The sequence below is a fragment of the Poecilia formosa genome, unplaced genomic scaffold (assembly GCF_000485575.1).
Source record: "Poecilia formosa unplaced genomic scaffold, Poecilia_formosa-5.1.2 Scaffold35, whole genome shotgun sequence".
NCBI classification, from domain to species: Eukaryota; Metazoa; Chordata; class Actinopteri; order Cyprinodontiformes; family Poeciliidae; genus Poecilia; species Poecilia formosa.
In genome coordinates this window covers 2561616-2577317 of record NW_006799974.1, presented here as the reverse complement: position 1 = coordinate 2577317, position 15702 = coordinate 2561616, and the positions used below count along the sequence as shown (strand labels likewise).

The 15702-nt window shown below is 39.7% G+C and overlaps 1 protein-coding gene across 5 annotated transcripts in view; it reads left to right on the top strand.

Annotated features, from left to right (window-relative positions):
* Positions 1-15702, top strand: part of mid2 (midline 2) — a 150592-nt gene that overhangs the window by 76959 nt on the left and 57931 nt on the right. For all 5 annotated transcript variants that reach the window (XM_007550380.2, XM_016670597.1, XM_007550379.2 and 2 more), the window contains one exon: positions 534-1423. In XM_007550380.2, the coding sequence (XP_007550442.1) occupies positions 590-1423 (834 nt within the window). In that variant the 5' untranslated portion in view covers positions 534-589. The remainder of the gene's footprint in view (positions 1-533; positions 1424-15702) is intronic.

The window sequence follows — 15702 nt, the reverse complement described above, 5'->3', positions numbered from 1 at the left end:
ATGTTACGATACTTGCGGATGAATATCGATATATATCGCAAAATTGATATTATTACACAGCCCTACTAAATCCTCACAGGGTGGTCCAGGGTGGTACCTGCACTCGGTGTCTCGCAGCTGATGTGCTGGAAACAGATTCTTAAAGAATAGCCCAAGATTGAAAGGATTAACAAATTTAGTTGTTATTAAAAGAACATCAACTTAAACTAATGTCCATAAATTGATCAGTCAACTAAGTTACACTGAAAAAGTGCAACAAAATTTCTGCATACTCCTTTAGAATTCATCTAAAATCAACATGAAATTTTAAACGTTAAAAATGTTGTAGGAAGGACAAAGCTTTGAAAATTAATATCAGTCGTACCAAAGAAGAACAAAAAAAAGAAAAACAATGTAATGCATAAACAACTTAGAAACAAATTCCAAACAACATGTTCAAACGTACAGACTAGTTAATAAAGACATCGTTAGCAACCAGGAAATTAATCTTCATAACAGCACTAGCAGTAAATCTCTCCTCTCTTTTCTTGTAGGTAACTGGCCAGCTTCCGTGGGATTTGATGTCACCTTTAGATTGGTTTAACTGAAGATGGAAACACTGGAGTCTGAGCTGACGTGCCCGATCTGCCTGGAGTTGTTTGAAGATCCTCTGCTCTTACCCTGTGCCCACAGCCTTTGCTTTAACTGTGCCCACCGCATCCTGGTGTCTCACTGCTCCACCAGCAAACCCCTCGAGTCCATCTCCGCCTTTCAGTGCCCCACGTGTCGTTACGTCATCACGCTGAATCACCGCGGCCTGGAGGGCCTTAAGCGCAATGTGACGTTGCAAAACATCATTGACCGCTTTCAAAAGGCCTCCCTCAGCGGCCCCAACTCCCCCACCGAGAGCCGGCGGCTGCAGACGCAGCGGCCCTACACCGCCACCATTAGCGGCACGATAGCTGGAACGATCGGTGGTGGCGGCGGCGGCGGCGGCGGAACAGGTGGAGGAAGTGCCCGTGGCAGCCCAGCCACTTCCAGCCACTCCCACCCGCACGCCAACCACACCAATCACGCCAACCACACAAACGCGAACCACAGCCCAGCTGTTGTGGCGAAGATGGATCCAAGGATCAGCTGCCAGTTCTGCGAACAGGATCCGCCTCGCGAGGCTGTTAAGACGTGTGTTACGTGTGAGGTGTCGTACTGCGACCGATGCCTGCGTGCAACACACCCGAACAAAAAGCCCTTCACCAGCCACCGCCTGGTGGAGCCAGTGCCAGACACTCACCTCCGGGGCCTGACCTGCCTAGAGCACGAGAACGAGAAGGTCAACATGTACTGCTTGGTGGATGACCAGCTTATCTGTGCCCTCTGCAAGTTGGTGGGTCGTCACAGAGACCACCAGGTGTCCTCGCTCACAGACCGCTTTGACAAGCTCAAGGTTAGTCCTTCAGTATACCCTTTAGTGTGCAGAACCCCCTTCTCCCATTATGTACTCTTTATCTTTGTGTTAGGATGGTACAGTAAACCACAATTTTAACCAAATGTTTTGCTTTCATGACAATGTTTCTGTAAGCAAGACACACTGATCAGAAACAGAGAATCAGAAGAGATAATTTGGATGGTTTACTTGCTGGGAGAGGAAAGAGAGATGGAGACCAATAGGGAGGGCCCCCATAATGATAGTCGTTGAGCTGGCATTCCCTGTGGCCGCTGAGCTTTCACGTGTAAAGACCGGGACTGCTGAATCAGGCTGAAAAACAACAGAGGAAGGCAACAGCAAGAGCTAATTCCACCACTAAAGGCCTAAAGCAGTGAGCTGGCACCGACCAACTTTTATCTTCAGTGTTTGCAGAGCGTATGAACGCTCTGTATGGGTGACTGGCTTTGTTTGTGTTCAGACTTCGAGTATCTTTTTTTAGGAATTGCTCTATTCATCTTTAAGATTTTGAAGCAGCAACCAAAAATAAGACGTTAAAATTGTGTCGTTGATATTATCCAGAACAAATATGTGGATTAATGCAGATTAACATTTGTTAACCGCAGTACATGAGTGGTTTTATCAGATGTAGAGGAACAAGGAGTGGATCTATGTTCTCACAATGGCTTTAAAAAAATGTGTTCATGGAAGAATAATAAAATCAGGATCTTAATACATTAAAATATCATCAAGTTGAATATCATCTACATGTTTACAAAGTGCTACATCTAAGCATATTGATGGAATGACGAGTGGAAGAAAAAAACTATTAAAAATGGTGCACAAGCAGCAGCGATTATTGCAATCTTAAGAGAATTTTGAAGCAACGTCCATTCAAGAGTCTTTAGAATATTTTCTGCAGCTGGAGTCGGTCCTTCACCACACTCAAGACATTTTTTTTTTTTTACAACGTATTAATTTTGTAGCATCTCTTTTTCTCTGTCTCTCTTTGTCCCTACATCTAAAGAAACTGTTTGCATGTTTTTATTTGGCAAAGTGAAGTTGTGGTTCAATTATTTCCACTGAAGTGGATTGTGTTGTGAAAAAAACAAAAAAAAACAAAAAAAACAAATGGACACCAAGAGATGCGTGGCTTGTTTCACCAAGAAAATCACATATGTTGTTTAATTGTCAGAACTTTTTGCCATTCTTCGGCATGAAAGTGTAGGTATAAAATCATGATGACAGTGTATCATTTCTACATTGTTAATGCTCAGCGTGGAACAAAACTCCAATCCATTGGGCTTCAGGGGTGAACACAGCAGCTGTAATCTTGCCGACGTCTCAGAGCATCCTTTTCATTTTGGTGAAAATGCGCTCCCACATCCTGTATTATGGATGCAACTAGAACTGCGGATGTCTCCTTCAGTTTTGTCAGCAAAACTCTTGCTCAGCACCTCTCACCGAGCGCAGGGCTTATTTCCCCTGCTGTTAGCCACCTCGTTCTCTGCAAGCTGAGGGACGGGTTGCTGTAAGTTGTTTGCGGTTCCCCTCATTTTCCCTCAACTTCCTTGGCTGGCTGTGGTTCTTTTGAACATTGCCCAGCCTAGGGCTTTGAACTTCCCAGACTTTGAATCTGCCCCAAATCTAGGAAAAGAGCTATCCAAGCCAAAGCTTCAGTTAACTCACCAGTGGCATTGGAGCTATTTTTTAACTTTCTGACTCATACCAGTGCAAGTGTTTCTTCCTTCTCTACTTATGACTGACAGAGGTTCAAAGCTCCAAAGGATAAAACAGAGCACTTTTGCTGCTCCATCCTGCCTTCCTGTTATCTGCTTAAAATCTTGCTCTCTTGCAGCCTAAACGGCAGACATGTATTAGTAGAAAGTACTGTTTCCTCATGAATACCTTATTACTTATCCTGTTTATTTTAAACAACAGTGATACTGATATTAGCCAACTGTGAATCTGGTGATCACTCGGGATTGATCAAGCTGCAAATTGTCCAATTCAGGCCCTTTGCTGACTTCTTATTAGGAAAATAGATTAGCTCATCTGCCTAGTTGTCTCCTGACTTGCCCTGATTAATCTTTGACTTCTTGGTCACCCTTCAACCATCCTGTTTTTGGAGTTTCCTTTCAGCCACACTGTCACTATGGTTTTACTCACATTAAAGGAAAAAGGTAAGCTTCCCTTAGGCAGAAAGGGACGTTTCAGGAGCAAAAATGTCAACAAGAGCTAAACAGCAGCTCATATTGTAGGGAGGTAAGTTATTTCCATACTCAGCTGATAAGCAGATTCTCTACACATGCAGATGAATTAGTCTCATGTATTTTGGAGATTTCCATCTTAGTATTTCACGTTGATATAGTAAAATAAAAGTAGCTTTAAGGAGCTGCTGCCAAGATTGTTTGGTTGTTTTTAGAAAATCAGGGGCATTAAAGTCACTCCCAGTCAAGATTTGGAGTAGAAGAGAATATCTCGTCACCGCTCCTTTGAAAGTGCCTGATGCATCATTAAAATGTCATTTGCATCAATTTGGGGGAAGCTCAACTACCCCTTTTGTAGGTCGGTTATACAAAATCAAGAAGCTGATTGTGTGTGAGAGTAAGTTTAAAATTCGGTCTATCAATATAAATATTAAAAATTAAATAACTGAATACAGAGCATCAGTATCAAGGATGAACGAACTGGAGTTTTCATAGTTGGGTCTGATTTTCATTTCACCGTGTCCCTATTTTTGAATTTATTTGTTTATTTCTTTTAAAAACTACATAAACACATTTTTTTTCATAATTTGCCAGGTCCTGCGCTATTTAAACATTTTTAATGATGATATAAACAGATCTCCATGAGGTGTTTGATTGTGACGTTATTTTGCAACCTAAACCTGCTTTAAGCTTCTTCACCTTTTTATGCCTGACCTGTCTATTGGTCTTCATAATGCTGATTATTCACAAATGCTTCCTACCAAACCTTCAAAGAAAGCCTTTATTTATTAGTAAAAAGATGCACATCAAATGTTTCAGTTTTTTATTAACAAGAACCCTGTACATGTCTTCCTTCTGCTACATATTTGTGTAGTAGTAGGTTTACTTTCATTGCTGAGACACTGTAAAGAAAAACATTAAAGTTGTAATATTAATATAATAAAATTGGCTAAAGTTTGAGGAGTAATAATACTGAAACATTTTCCTGATGGAAAATCTCACAGCAAGTCTGAAGTAGTGATCCAGAAATGACATTACAACAAATTCAACACAGACATAACCTGGTTGCTTCGCTACAGTTCTGTGTCCTAAGAGATGAAAAAAATCTAGTCGATTTGCGACTGATAACTTAAATTACTTTGGTGGTCCCATGTCTCATAGGCAGCCAGATGTGTTCAAGTGATTGGTTGTCAATCTGAAAAGAAATGCGATGGTAAGAGCTAAGAGGAAGTGGCAAATGTGAGAAGTAATGATAAATAAATCAGAAGTTCTTGGTGCTCTTTTGTGCTGCTTGCTGGTTCATTTTGCTCTGACTCACAAACTCTGCAGGGCTTTAAAGTGAGTACGTGTCACAGCATCAAGTGCTAATGAGCTGACGTGGTTGAAGAGCTTATTTCAGAGCCGTCAATCAGTGTGACAGATGAACCTTATGGTTTAGGATTCTCAGCTGTCCCACTGTACAGTAGCAGGTCTGTGTGTGTGTGTGTGTCCGTAATGTGTTGACAGGTCTCTAAGTCTTCCTGCTTGAACCAGCCATATGTTATGCAAATAATAAGTTCAAAAGAAAATTCAAAGCTCTTTCCAGTGATCCTGGGATTAATTTTTGTTAAGACAGAAACAAGTCCCTGCATATTATCAGCAGCCCCACCCTTCCTCATCCTCTCCTGTCCTCCATCGCTTCATTTCCTTCATTGCCTCCAGTCTTGCTTCTCCTCCTTTTTTTCTGTTGTTTTCTTCATTCACTCCTTCCCCTCACTACTCATATTTTATCCTCTCCACCCTTCCCTCCTAAGCTCCTTGAGGCTCTGTCTAACTTTTTTTTAGTGTGGTGGCTGCTTCATGTCTGCTCCTGCTGCTGACTCCACTGCTGCTGTATTTACACTCGTTCTGCTTTGCTAAATCCTGAGGCGAGCTTATGCAGATCTACACGGGGAGAGGCACGCTCGCAGAGCCACATGAACCTTTATTACTTTAAGACCTGCAAGCGGACCGCCAGTTTACTGGCGCTTAAGGCTGAGCAAACCTGATCTGATAGTACACCGAACACTGAGTGAATGCATTCGCTCTTTCCTCTTTATTTCTAATAAACCCGTGTATTCTTTATTACATTTCCGTCATCAACACATTTCCACTATATTCATCACTGTCACTAAATTACTCCCACTCCTCTGTTCTTGCATAGAGGCAAACAAACGTCTTCCATCCCACATGCTTTCTGCCACCGTGTGTTTGTCACACCTCCCTTTGCCTCATTTGGCCTCCCGGTCAGTCTGTCCTGCTTTGCCTCCCCTCTCTTCTGCCCTCAGTCACCTATAGACCCACTCACACTGCTGCAGCATGTAGCTGGTGAAGGCAGATCTGCAGCCCTCCTTTGTGGTTGTGTGCATGAGCTTTATGTGATTGCACTCAAGTATGTGCACCTCAGAGCAGTCAGAGGTTTGCGCGAGTGCCTGCAAACAGATGTAGGTGTGCATGTGTCTCAGAGCGGCTGATATAATTTTGAACATGTGAGGAATGACTGCGGGCTTAGCGGTATGTTGCCTTCAGAAATCAAAGCTCTATCTGGAGAACAGAGTGAGACGGAGCATTTTCGCTCACGCTGACGGAGAAACCAAAGCGCAGAGCTTTTAGTGGCTCCGTGCATCATTCCTCTGCCTACACACGTTAGCGTCGCTATATGTTCAGAGTCTTTACTTTTCCCACACACACACACACAAGATGGGTTCAGGGTTCCTACGCAGCCTTTAAAAGGTTGAAAAAGTATAGAAAATACTGCCATGAATTTTTGAGGTGTAGGTGAGTAAAAAAAAGAAAACTGAGTATCAAAAAATGTATCAAAAGTATCAAAAAATGTAATTCTTTAGTGACCTAATTATCAGTTTAAAATCGATTGATTGGTTTTGCACATCACCAGTTGATTTTACCCATTAGTGTTTTGATATTCACTCTCTCAATGGCCTGTACTTGTATAGCACTTTATCAAGTCCAGAGGACTCAATAGTTCTTCACTGTCCTTTAGAATTATGTAATCTGGAATAAAGCTTATCTAAGATGGCTGAGATTCCACATACAGTAGTGGTTCAAGGCCTAAATTCACTAAATTCATTTCACTACAGATATGTTTTGGAGCACTATTCAAGCAAGTTCTGACGTTATTTATACACAAATGTCCAAACTTTATAACGTGCTGAAAAGAGATTCAATTTCAGTCTGGAAAGCGGTGCAGTTTGTGATAAAGGATGTGTATGAACCCCGCTGGTCTGTGCATTACACGCAGTCACGGAGTAATAAAAAAGATCTGTCAAATCACTGCAGGCCACTCAGTTAATGTAGCGCTTATGAAGAAAGTAACTGCAATGCTTTGAAAGCATTAAAACTAGGCAGAGGAAATCTTAGTTGCATTTATATTTCGGATTGAAAGCAGTGTAAAAAATGCATCAATTCAGTGTTTCCATTATATCCATTTTGTGAGAGCTGCCTTCTTGTGTTGCTGGATCATTAATCTCCCTGCAGGCTGCTATCCTCATACTTGCAATGATTACAACAGCTGACAGGTAAAAGTGAGTAACAGTGCTCAGCTTGATCCAATGCAATGATCTGCTAGGAACACAAACATCATAAAATGGATGTTCTTTTTGACACCTATCAAAACATTTTGGTAAACCAGTCACCTGAGACATCAACACACACTTCTCCCACCCACGGATGAGCAATCTATATGATTGTATCAAAGCACACTCTGCAACATAACAGAGTAAATACTTTTTCTTTCATATTTCCTGGGTTCATTGACTTTTCTACTGATGTAATACTAAAATATAATATATCTTCTATGGAATAGCTTGTCGATTAACTGTGCACAATCAGCATGTTGCCGACACTTGAATGCTTATACGTGATGCTACAACCCAGATAGTTCTTTTTTTGTTGAAGTTTTAATTTCTTTTAGATTTCTGATATCCGCTGGAACCGAGGCCCCAGACTTACTGGCTCGTTACTGGGCTCGACTATTGGAATCCAATTTTCCAAACCTATGTTGTTCCGACTCCTGCCTACTAAAAGTGAATTACTCTATGCAAATATCTAGTTCACAAAATAATATTTAGATTTTTCCTTTAATTACTGTGAGCTTTCAAATAAATATTTATTAGAATTGTACTTTTTAACAGATGTCATATCAAGGCACTTGACAAGACAAATACAAAAAAACAAACAAATTGTGTTGATGAAGTTACAGACACTCTAATTCAATTGTATTTATTACACACTACAGTCAAAACCTATTGATCATCTGGTGATAGCTGGTAAATTGGTTATCAATGTGTATTAAACAGGATTTGACCATTGTTCTAATTCTAATTCTGTAAATTTTTTAACTAGCTATTTGGAGCCCTGCATTCCTGCTTTTTCGTCTTCTCTTTTGCCGCCTTCATATTTTTAAGTTACAAGGCTTAATCTTGGTAGTCAGGCACATGAAGGCTTGACTGTATTTTAGGGTAAAGCTGTAAGAAGCTGACAACATTGCAGAGCTTAGCTGAGCTTCTGACACTTTTGACACTTAAAGAAAATCATTTTAACTGTGGATGTTCTAAATACAACTTTTGGATTTATATGAGTTATGCTCACGAGAAAAGAAACTTAGAATGCATAAGTTTTTTTTTTCTTTTTTAGCACACGCTCTCTGCTATAATAATAATAACTTTATTTTGTTTCATTAGGCTTTGCTAAAGTGTTAATTCTGTCATGATGTGGTTAAAGGTGGTGAGAGTGAACGTAGGCAGGACCCAGATTGAGAAGAGATGATGATGATTGGTTTAATAGAAAGTAGCTCAACAGTCCAGTTCAGGCGGCACGGCAGAGAACATAAGCAAAGCTTATGCCGGTAGCAACAGCAACGAAGGACTGACCACGAGAGCTAAACCGACCAGGACTATACAGTTCTACTGGAGGGCTAACAAACAGACTGACGTACGACGAGGATCCGACGATGGACGGAGACAACAGGTGGGGTTAAATACACAGGGAAGGTAATCAGGGAACTGGACACAGCTGGGAACAATCAACAGGGAAGACACAGAGACTCACAGGGGAACCGAACTAAATGAATACAGAAAAACCTCAAAATAAATACACAGAAAAAACACAGATCATAACAAATACTGCTTCAACGTCTTTACGTTTTGTCACATGACCAAAACAGTTCAACATATTTTGGATGATTTTATGTAGAAGACCTACAGTAAATCATACATATTTGCTAAGATGACAAAACTTATGCTTTTTTTAATATTTTCCCAATAAACATCGGAAATGTGTAGTATGCATTTGTTTTCAGCCTCACTAAGACAACAAGTTGCAGAGTGACCTTACTTTATAGCTTGTGTTTATAAGAAAACGTTTACATATTTACAGTGTCCAATATATATGACTTGTGCTTAGAGCTGGAAGAAAACCGTAGCGTCTGTTCATTTCCAAATCCACCTTTGTGATGTCACTGAGCAGGACGTGTGAGGGGCAAACTGGGACGGTGTACTTTAGGCATGTTAATAGGTCTTCACATTCTTTTAGCCAAAAGTCAGATAGTACAGAGAACATGTCAATAGTTGTAAGGTAAATACAGTTTGGAGTGTTGTTTGTGAGAAACCTATTTGAAGTTTTCTCCTATGCAATGTTTTCTGTGGAGGACTTTGTGTTGTACAGCTGAAGGTTGACATTTTGGGTAATTCCAAGATCTGTTTATGCAAATTTACTACAAAAGCAGAAATCTTTAGAGGGGTCAATGTCTCATTAGTTAGTAGAAAGTCAGGTTGTTAAATGATGACACAACCTATGTATGAACATAACCATGAAGCTTGATTTAGAAGTTAAATGTATTCACACTGACAAGTTTTATCCCAACTAATCTTTCTAGGTCTATCCAGTAGCAATTGGCTCCTGGATTTCCTAGATGTTGTTTGTGCTGCACAGACAATGGACAGGACAAAATAACATAACAGGAATATTTGTCCTAAATCTGGAAATTCTTACCCCCCTCCACACTAACATATTTTGGTCCACACACGCATAAAGGAACCTTGAGTCAGAGCCTGTTGTGGACTGTTTGTGCAAAGTTTTGGTAACTGCGCCTGCACACTTCCTTCTCCTGTGCTCTGTCTGCGTGAGGAAAACAGCGTGCCGCTCTGTGAGGCCACCAGGCAGGAACAGCGTGTCGCCGTGGGAAGATGCTTATTTTAAATGAACGACTCCAGTGTGCGATGAACAGCACGTCTTCACCCGCACGGGAGTGGAGACCTCTAATTTAAACTGTAAATAGCCGTCTTGATTAGTAGCTTCACACTGTGAACAACGATCATAGTTTTAATAACAGATTCGATCTGAATCGGCTCTATTGTCTGGTGAACTGGACTGGCTGTTTTGTAGTATTTTTTTCAAAGCTTTGTTCTATGTCTTCTTTATCTTTAAATTTTATTTTTTTATGATAAATATTATTTTGTTATCAGTTGTTATGACAACTCAAATCAATATAGTTATTACTCCTAAGGACAAATGGCTAATTTTTAAACCCACATACGATGGCAATAAAATCTATAAATATTACCTAAGTGGCAAACATAGTGGAAAATGTTGCATATGCCTTTTTAATCAAAGCAAGAAGAAGTCTTCATGACAAGAGGTTGAAAGTCTTCATCTAGATCTCTTGATTTAGACATATTTATATGGAGACTTGGCTTCTTCACACAAGTTTTCCCTTTAAAGAAGGTGCTAATCCAAAAAGGATAACAGCAAGATCTCTTTCACAGATGCTAAACAAATTGTTGGCACTTTTAGCAAAAATGTGTAAAAAGCATTAAAATAAATTCAACTTCTACTGCAGTAGAATAATCACACTTTGAAAAAAATCCAGCATTTGATGTGTGAATTTATTCAGTGTGGGAAAGAAATAGATGTTTACATAGAGTGTTATCCTTTCTATTTTCTACATAGATTCTACATCATCCTAATCATTTTTGTCTCATTATTCTGGTTAAACACTCAATGATAACCCATTTTCAGTTTTCTTTCAGATCCTTGCTGAGTGCTGTATTTCAGGCTTCTTGGATTTTTACTCCAGCAAGATTCCTAAGATCTTTGAAAGCAAAGCAGACCCACAGCATCACAGGGAATTTTCCACATAGACATCCTTCATTTCAGAAGCACCTGGAACTTTTCTTTTTTTTTAATGTACAAAGTTCTTCTCATTTGGGCCTCGTTTCTACTGGACTTTATGTCAGGGATCGGTGTGGTTCAGTAAATAATTTTTTTCTGTCTCCAGTGTAAAAGCATCTCATACTCATACTACATCGTTCCTATCCCCCCTTCAGTTTTATCTCTGGTACAGTTAGGGTGGAGCTGCTGGTGTCACACTACAAAATCCATTGATTGGGGACATAAAAACATCAATGCTTGTGGAAATAACTTTGCTTTCTTGTTGTTGTACTGGTTTGACACAATATTAGCCGTTTGAGGTTAACCCTGCCCGCCCAGTGAGAGACAAACTGTCCATGGAAACACTCCCATGGATTCACCAGATCATAAAATAACGCAACAAACCACACTAACCCATGCTTTTCTGCAACGTGGAAGAGAGGCGTTTGCTAATCCCAAGATGCAACTTTTTGCAGCTGTAAACTTTGAATACTTTATGACTTCCTTTACCGTCCTATTTTGGTGTGGTGGCTAGATAAAAATGGCTCCATTCTGGTGGCCAGTGGTTAAAAGGAATGAGCCTCTGTATAAAGTCATATTCCCACCAGGGAAACAAAAGCCAGTGGACTACTAACTGAAAGTTTTTAGAAATTCTGGTTGACTTAAAAAGCTGAAGAATAAATCTCAAAAATACTTCCTTAATAGTTTATTTTTATCATAACAAAATGACAGAGTGGATTTTTCTTTTGAGTGTTAGGTTATGGAAATGTAATCAAAAGCGATTTGATTTAAGTCCTTCTTTCACATATTTAGCAGGGATGCTAACAAAATTGTGCACATCTAAAAGCTGTTGTTTCCCAGACTCTTCTTCCTACTCACAATGTCAATAAAAATGGATTCCAGTCACAAACTGAGTAGTTTTCAGCTTGGGATAGAAGTTCCTTCATTTCGGTAGAATTTGGCTGCAGGGTTTCCTCTTTTGCTGCTTCACTGCTGCATCTGCTTGCAAAGTAAAACACATAATCTCCCTTTGATCAGAGAGCTGAGCAGCCCAATGGCTCCTGCTTTTGACTGGCTGTAAGCTACATTACACATGGCTGCTCAAGTTAGTGAGAGATCAACCTTGCCTGTCCACTTTACAAACGCACTAAGTTTTTCACGTGCAGTTTTCTTTCCATGCTCTTACCTCCCAGAAGGGAAGTTTTCTTTGCTTCTACCACAAGGCCATGCACTGCTGTAGACCTAAAAAAAAAAAGTCTGATGGAAGTGACAGAGAAAAATGAGTTCACTGTAGAGGCTAGGCCTTCAGAAATTAGTCATTTTAGAGAAGATTTATGAAACCAGGGAGGTAGAAACGAACAAAACGGTGAAACTGACAAGTTTTCTGATGAATTCTTTGTAAAAGCCCCAAGTCTTTTAACTTCCCTTTAGATTCACTTCCAGATTTTCTCACCTAAAAGTTATAGACTACCTGCTGAGTTTGCAGTGTAGTGTGCATTGCCTTTTGTATATAAAAATTATTAAATGGATACATTTGGAATATGTGTCACTATTGCAATAAAGTACATCTCTTCATTTGGACATCAGAAACACCAACATCTGGCTTTTGTCTTCAGTTGGCTGTGATGGAAACATGGCATTCATCAGTCATTTTCTCTCCCATTCCCAGGCTAACAAGGATTGGCTGCTTGATCTGTAATAAATGTGATAGTTTTTTTTATTTCGGTCTGATAATTCCAATCAGTCAACAGTATTATTTGGAATAAATAATAGTCTAAAAATATATTTTAGAATGCTTTTTTGTTTGAAATTTCATAATACAAGTTAGATGTCCATAAAAAATCACCAAAGCGGTGATGGATGAATGACTTAGTGATTTTTGTTTTGTTTTTTTTCTGAAAAGGTTGCACGTGTTCTTGTGATTTGCTAAACATAATGTTACATAATATTCTGTCAACATTTATCCGCAGTCACAAATTTGCAAAAGAGGGCAAAACATTATTTTGTTAAGTATTTCACAAGGCAAAGTAAAAACCCAAAAATACATCAGACAGCTGACTGTTAGAGCCAATCGAAGCATCTGTCATTCAGTTTGCACAGTGTAGTATAATGTCTACAATATATTTGTATGTCACTATTTTTTAAAAGGTTTTATCGACTCTAGTGGTAATAAATCTGAGAATGGTTGCACAGATCTGTGGTTTGTGAGAGAGGGGGCAGACATGTGGTTTGACCAGGACTCGAACTCTCCGCGTTTAGGACTGAGGCCTCCATATACGGGTCGCCCAACCGCAGCGCCCCACCAGTTTTGTCTTAATGCCTCCCCACCTTCTTTGATGCTGGTTAAGCTTAGCGAGACCCATTTTAGCTAAAACGATGTGCTGACACTTAATCGTTCTGATGTCAGTTCTCCATTTTCATGTCAGTCCATCATAAATGGAAGTGTTGTTCAGTGAAGTTTGCAGTATTTATTTTGCTTTAGGTTATGTTTGACTATTTTCAATAAACATGCTTTTATCCTTTTATCCATGGACACACTATTTGCCATCGAGAGTTTAGGAAGTAGTTTAATATCTAAGGATGACATTTCTTTTTAAATCCACCCTCAGTGGCTGTTCACCACAGTGAAAGAAGGGCTACGACTTGAACAACAAGACCATGAATCGACCGGGAAAACTTATGTTCCCACTGAGATTGTTGATTTCACTTGACAGAGAGATTGGGAACACAAGTTAACGGCACTGTGCCCCCAATGTCCTGCTTCTAAAGCCGATAAGAAAGGAGGGCGCTGATGCATGCTTAATAGCATGCAGGGACCCTTTTATGGCTTCTAAAATGGGACACATCACCTTTCCTTTCTGAGGCAATGGTGGTGACAGCAGCAGATAGCACCCTGCTCCCTGAGGCTGCCGTCCAATGGAAACATGAAGATACACTCCATTTATCCAGATAAAGTGTGTAATGTTTAAAATATTTTCTTGTGTTTTTTGGCAGCAGGATCCCTAAATATATCACTTGTATGTAGGCGTAGATGCAGATATAACATCTATTAATTAACTGTCCGTACACCTTCAGAAGCTGATTGCAGAAGAGTCTATTATGGATTATGCATGGTGTTTTTTCCTCTGTTTTATTTTGAGATTTTTCTTTAGGGTGTTAAAGTATTAGCACTGTAAAATCCACTGAAATTCACATTTCTTTAGTTCAGCTTATAATAGGAATCTGTGTGAAATCGTACATGAGCTCTGTGGCTTTTTATCTCTCATTCCCCAGCTGACAATATTAAGTCACACTGAACTATTTTATTAGACACATATATATAAAAAAACAAGTACAAGAGCAAACAAAAAAATAACTTATACTTAATAGTAATTATTAAATAAAAAGATCCCATAATCTTGTTTCAATTGCAGACCAATAAGTAATAAAACTAGCACTCATGCTACAGTAATAAAGCTGATTAAGAAACTAAGAGCTATCAAAGCACAATTCAGTTTTTCAATATCACTTTAACCTAAGAGGAAAAAGTAAAAAAAAAAATATATATCTACCCATTATTGGAAAGACACAGGTAAAATGACCATGCATGCATACACATAGACACGCATACACACCTAACAACAGTTTAGAGAGTCTGATTAATCTAACAGTCAGGTCAGTCAGTACTTGGAGAGAAGCCGTGCATGCACAATCAGAAGGCAGAAACGTCCCAGACACGGATTTGTACAAATAACTTTATTCCTGCAAGGCAACAGTTCTACCAATTGCCCCACTGTGCACCCCTTGCAACAAAATGTTATTACTAAGTATGAAACTTCTTCTTTACCAAACACAAGAGAAAAGAAACAGCTGATTATTGTGAGTGAGCCTTTCTAACACATTTAGGGTTTGTTTTGGCTTACTCATAAAATCTGGTGAACAGGATGGTCTTTGTACATAAAATTCAACAGTTGTCTGTCGCATCTTTATAGTGTTGCTTATAAAACCAAGCCCTCAGTCCACAGACATTAGTTTATGTTGGGTTCAAAGAGATCCCATCAGTTCCACGTCGCCTGGATCTCAACTGTCGACATGGTTCAGAACTTATGTTTTTCCGCAGGTTAGGAACATTGACAGCTAAAGGTATCAATCTGTCATCATCAACACCATCACTTTGTTTGGAGTCAGACAGAGGAAGTTTAGTCACACGGAGAGGAATGTCCTGCAGTGGAAAGAAAACCCACACAGAAATGCAGAAACCAAGGGGCTGTCTCTCTCATATCAGCTGCTGTCCCCCTGGAGACACTGAAGCATGATTTCTCACAGTGCACATCACACACATAGATGGGACTAAAGAGGAACCACAGCAAGAGTTATGAGTATATTGCCTTTCCGGAATGTTTTCCCTTTAGTTAAGCTCTTAAAAAGACAGAAAAAAAACTCTTACCCAGACTGTAAAAAGTTAAATACAAGTTCACATGAACAGCAACCTATCGCTTATTGAAGTGTGTGACCCAGAATGCAGGCCTAGTGTGTGAAAAGCTGTGTATACCCTTTCATTTAAGATCGTGTAAAACCACATTTAGCAGCAATAACTGGGAGTAATGGCACTCAGATTGGCCGTGTCTGTTTCTCACATTGTTAGGAAGGAACTCGTTCTACAGTGTTGCCATAGTTCATTGAGGTTTGCGGCCATCCGTTTTGCACATCTCTTTGAGGTCTCACCACACCATTTTAATTGGCTTGAGGTCTGGAATTGACTGAACCAGTACAACAGCATTATTCTATTCTTGATCCTTTTTTTTCTTCTCCAGCATTTCATCTGAAGATTACACTATATGACCGCATTATGAACATGCTGGAACAGTCATTCCTGGGAAAATTGGCTGCTGTCTCAAAGTACATCAATCTGCTCCCGATTGATGT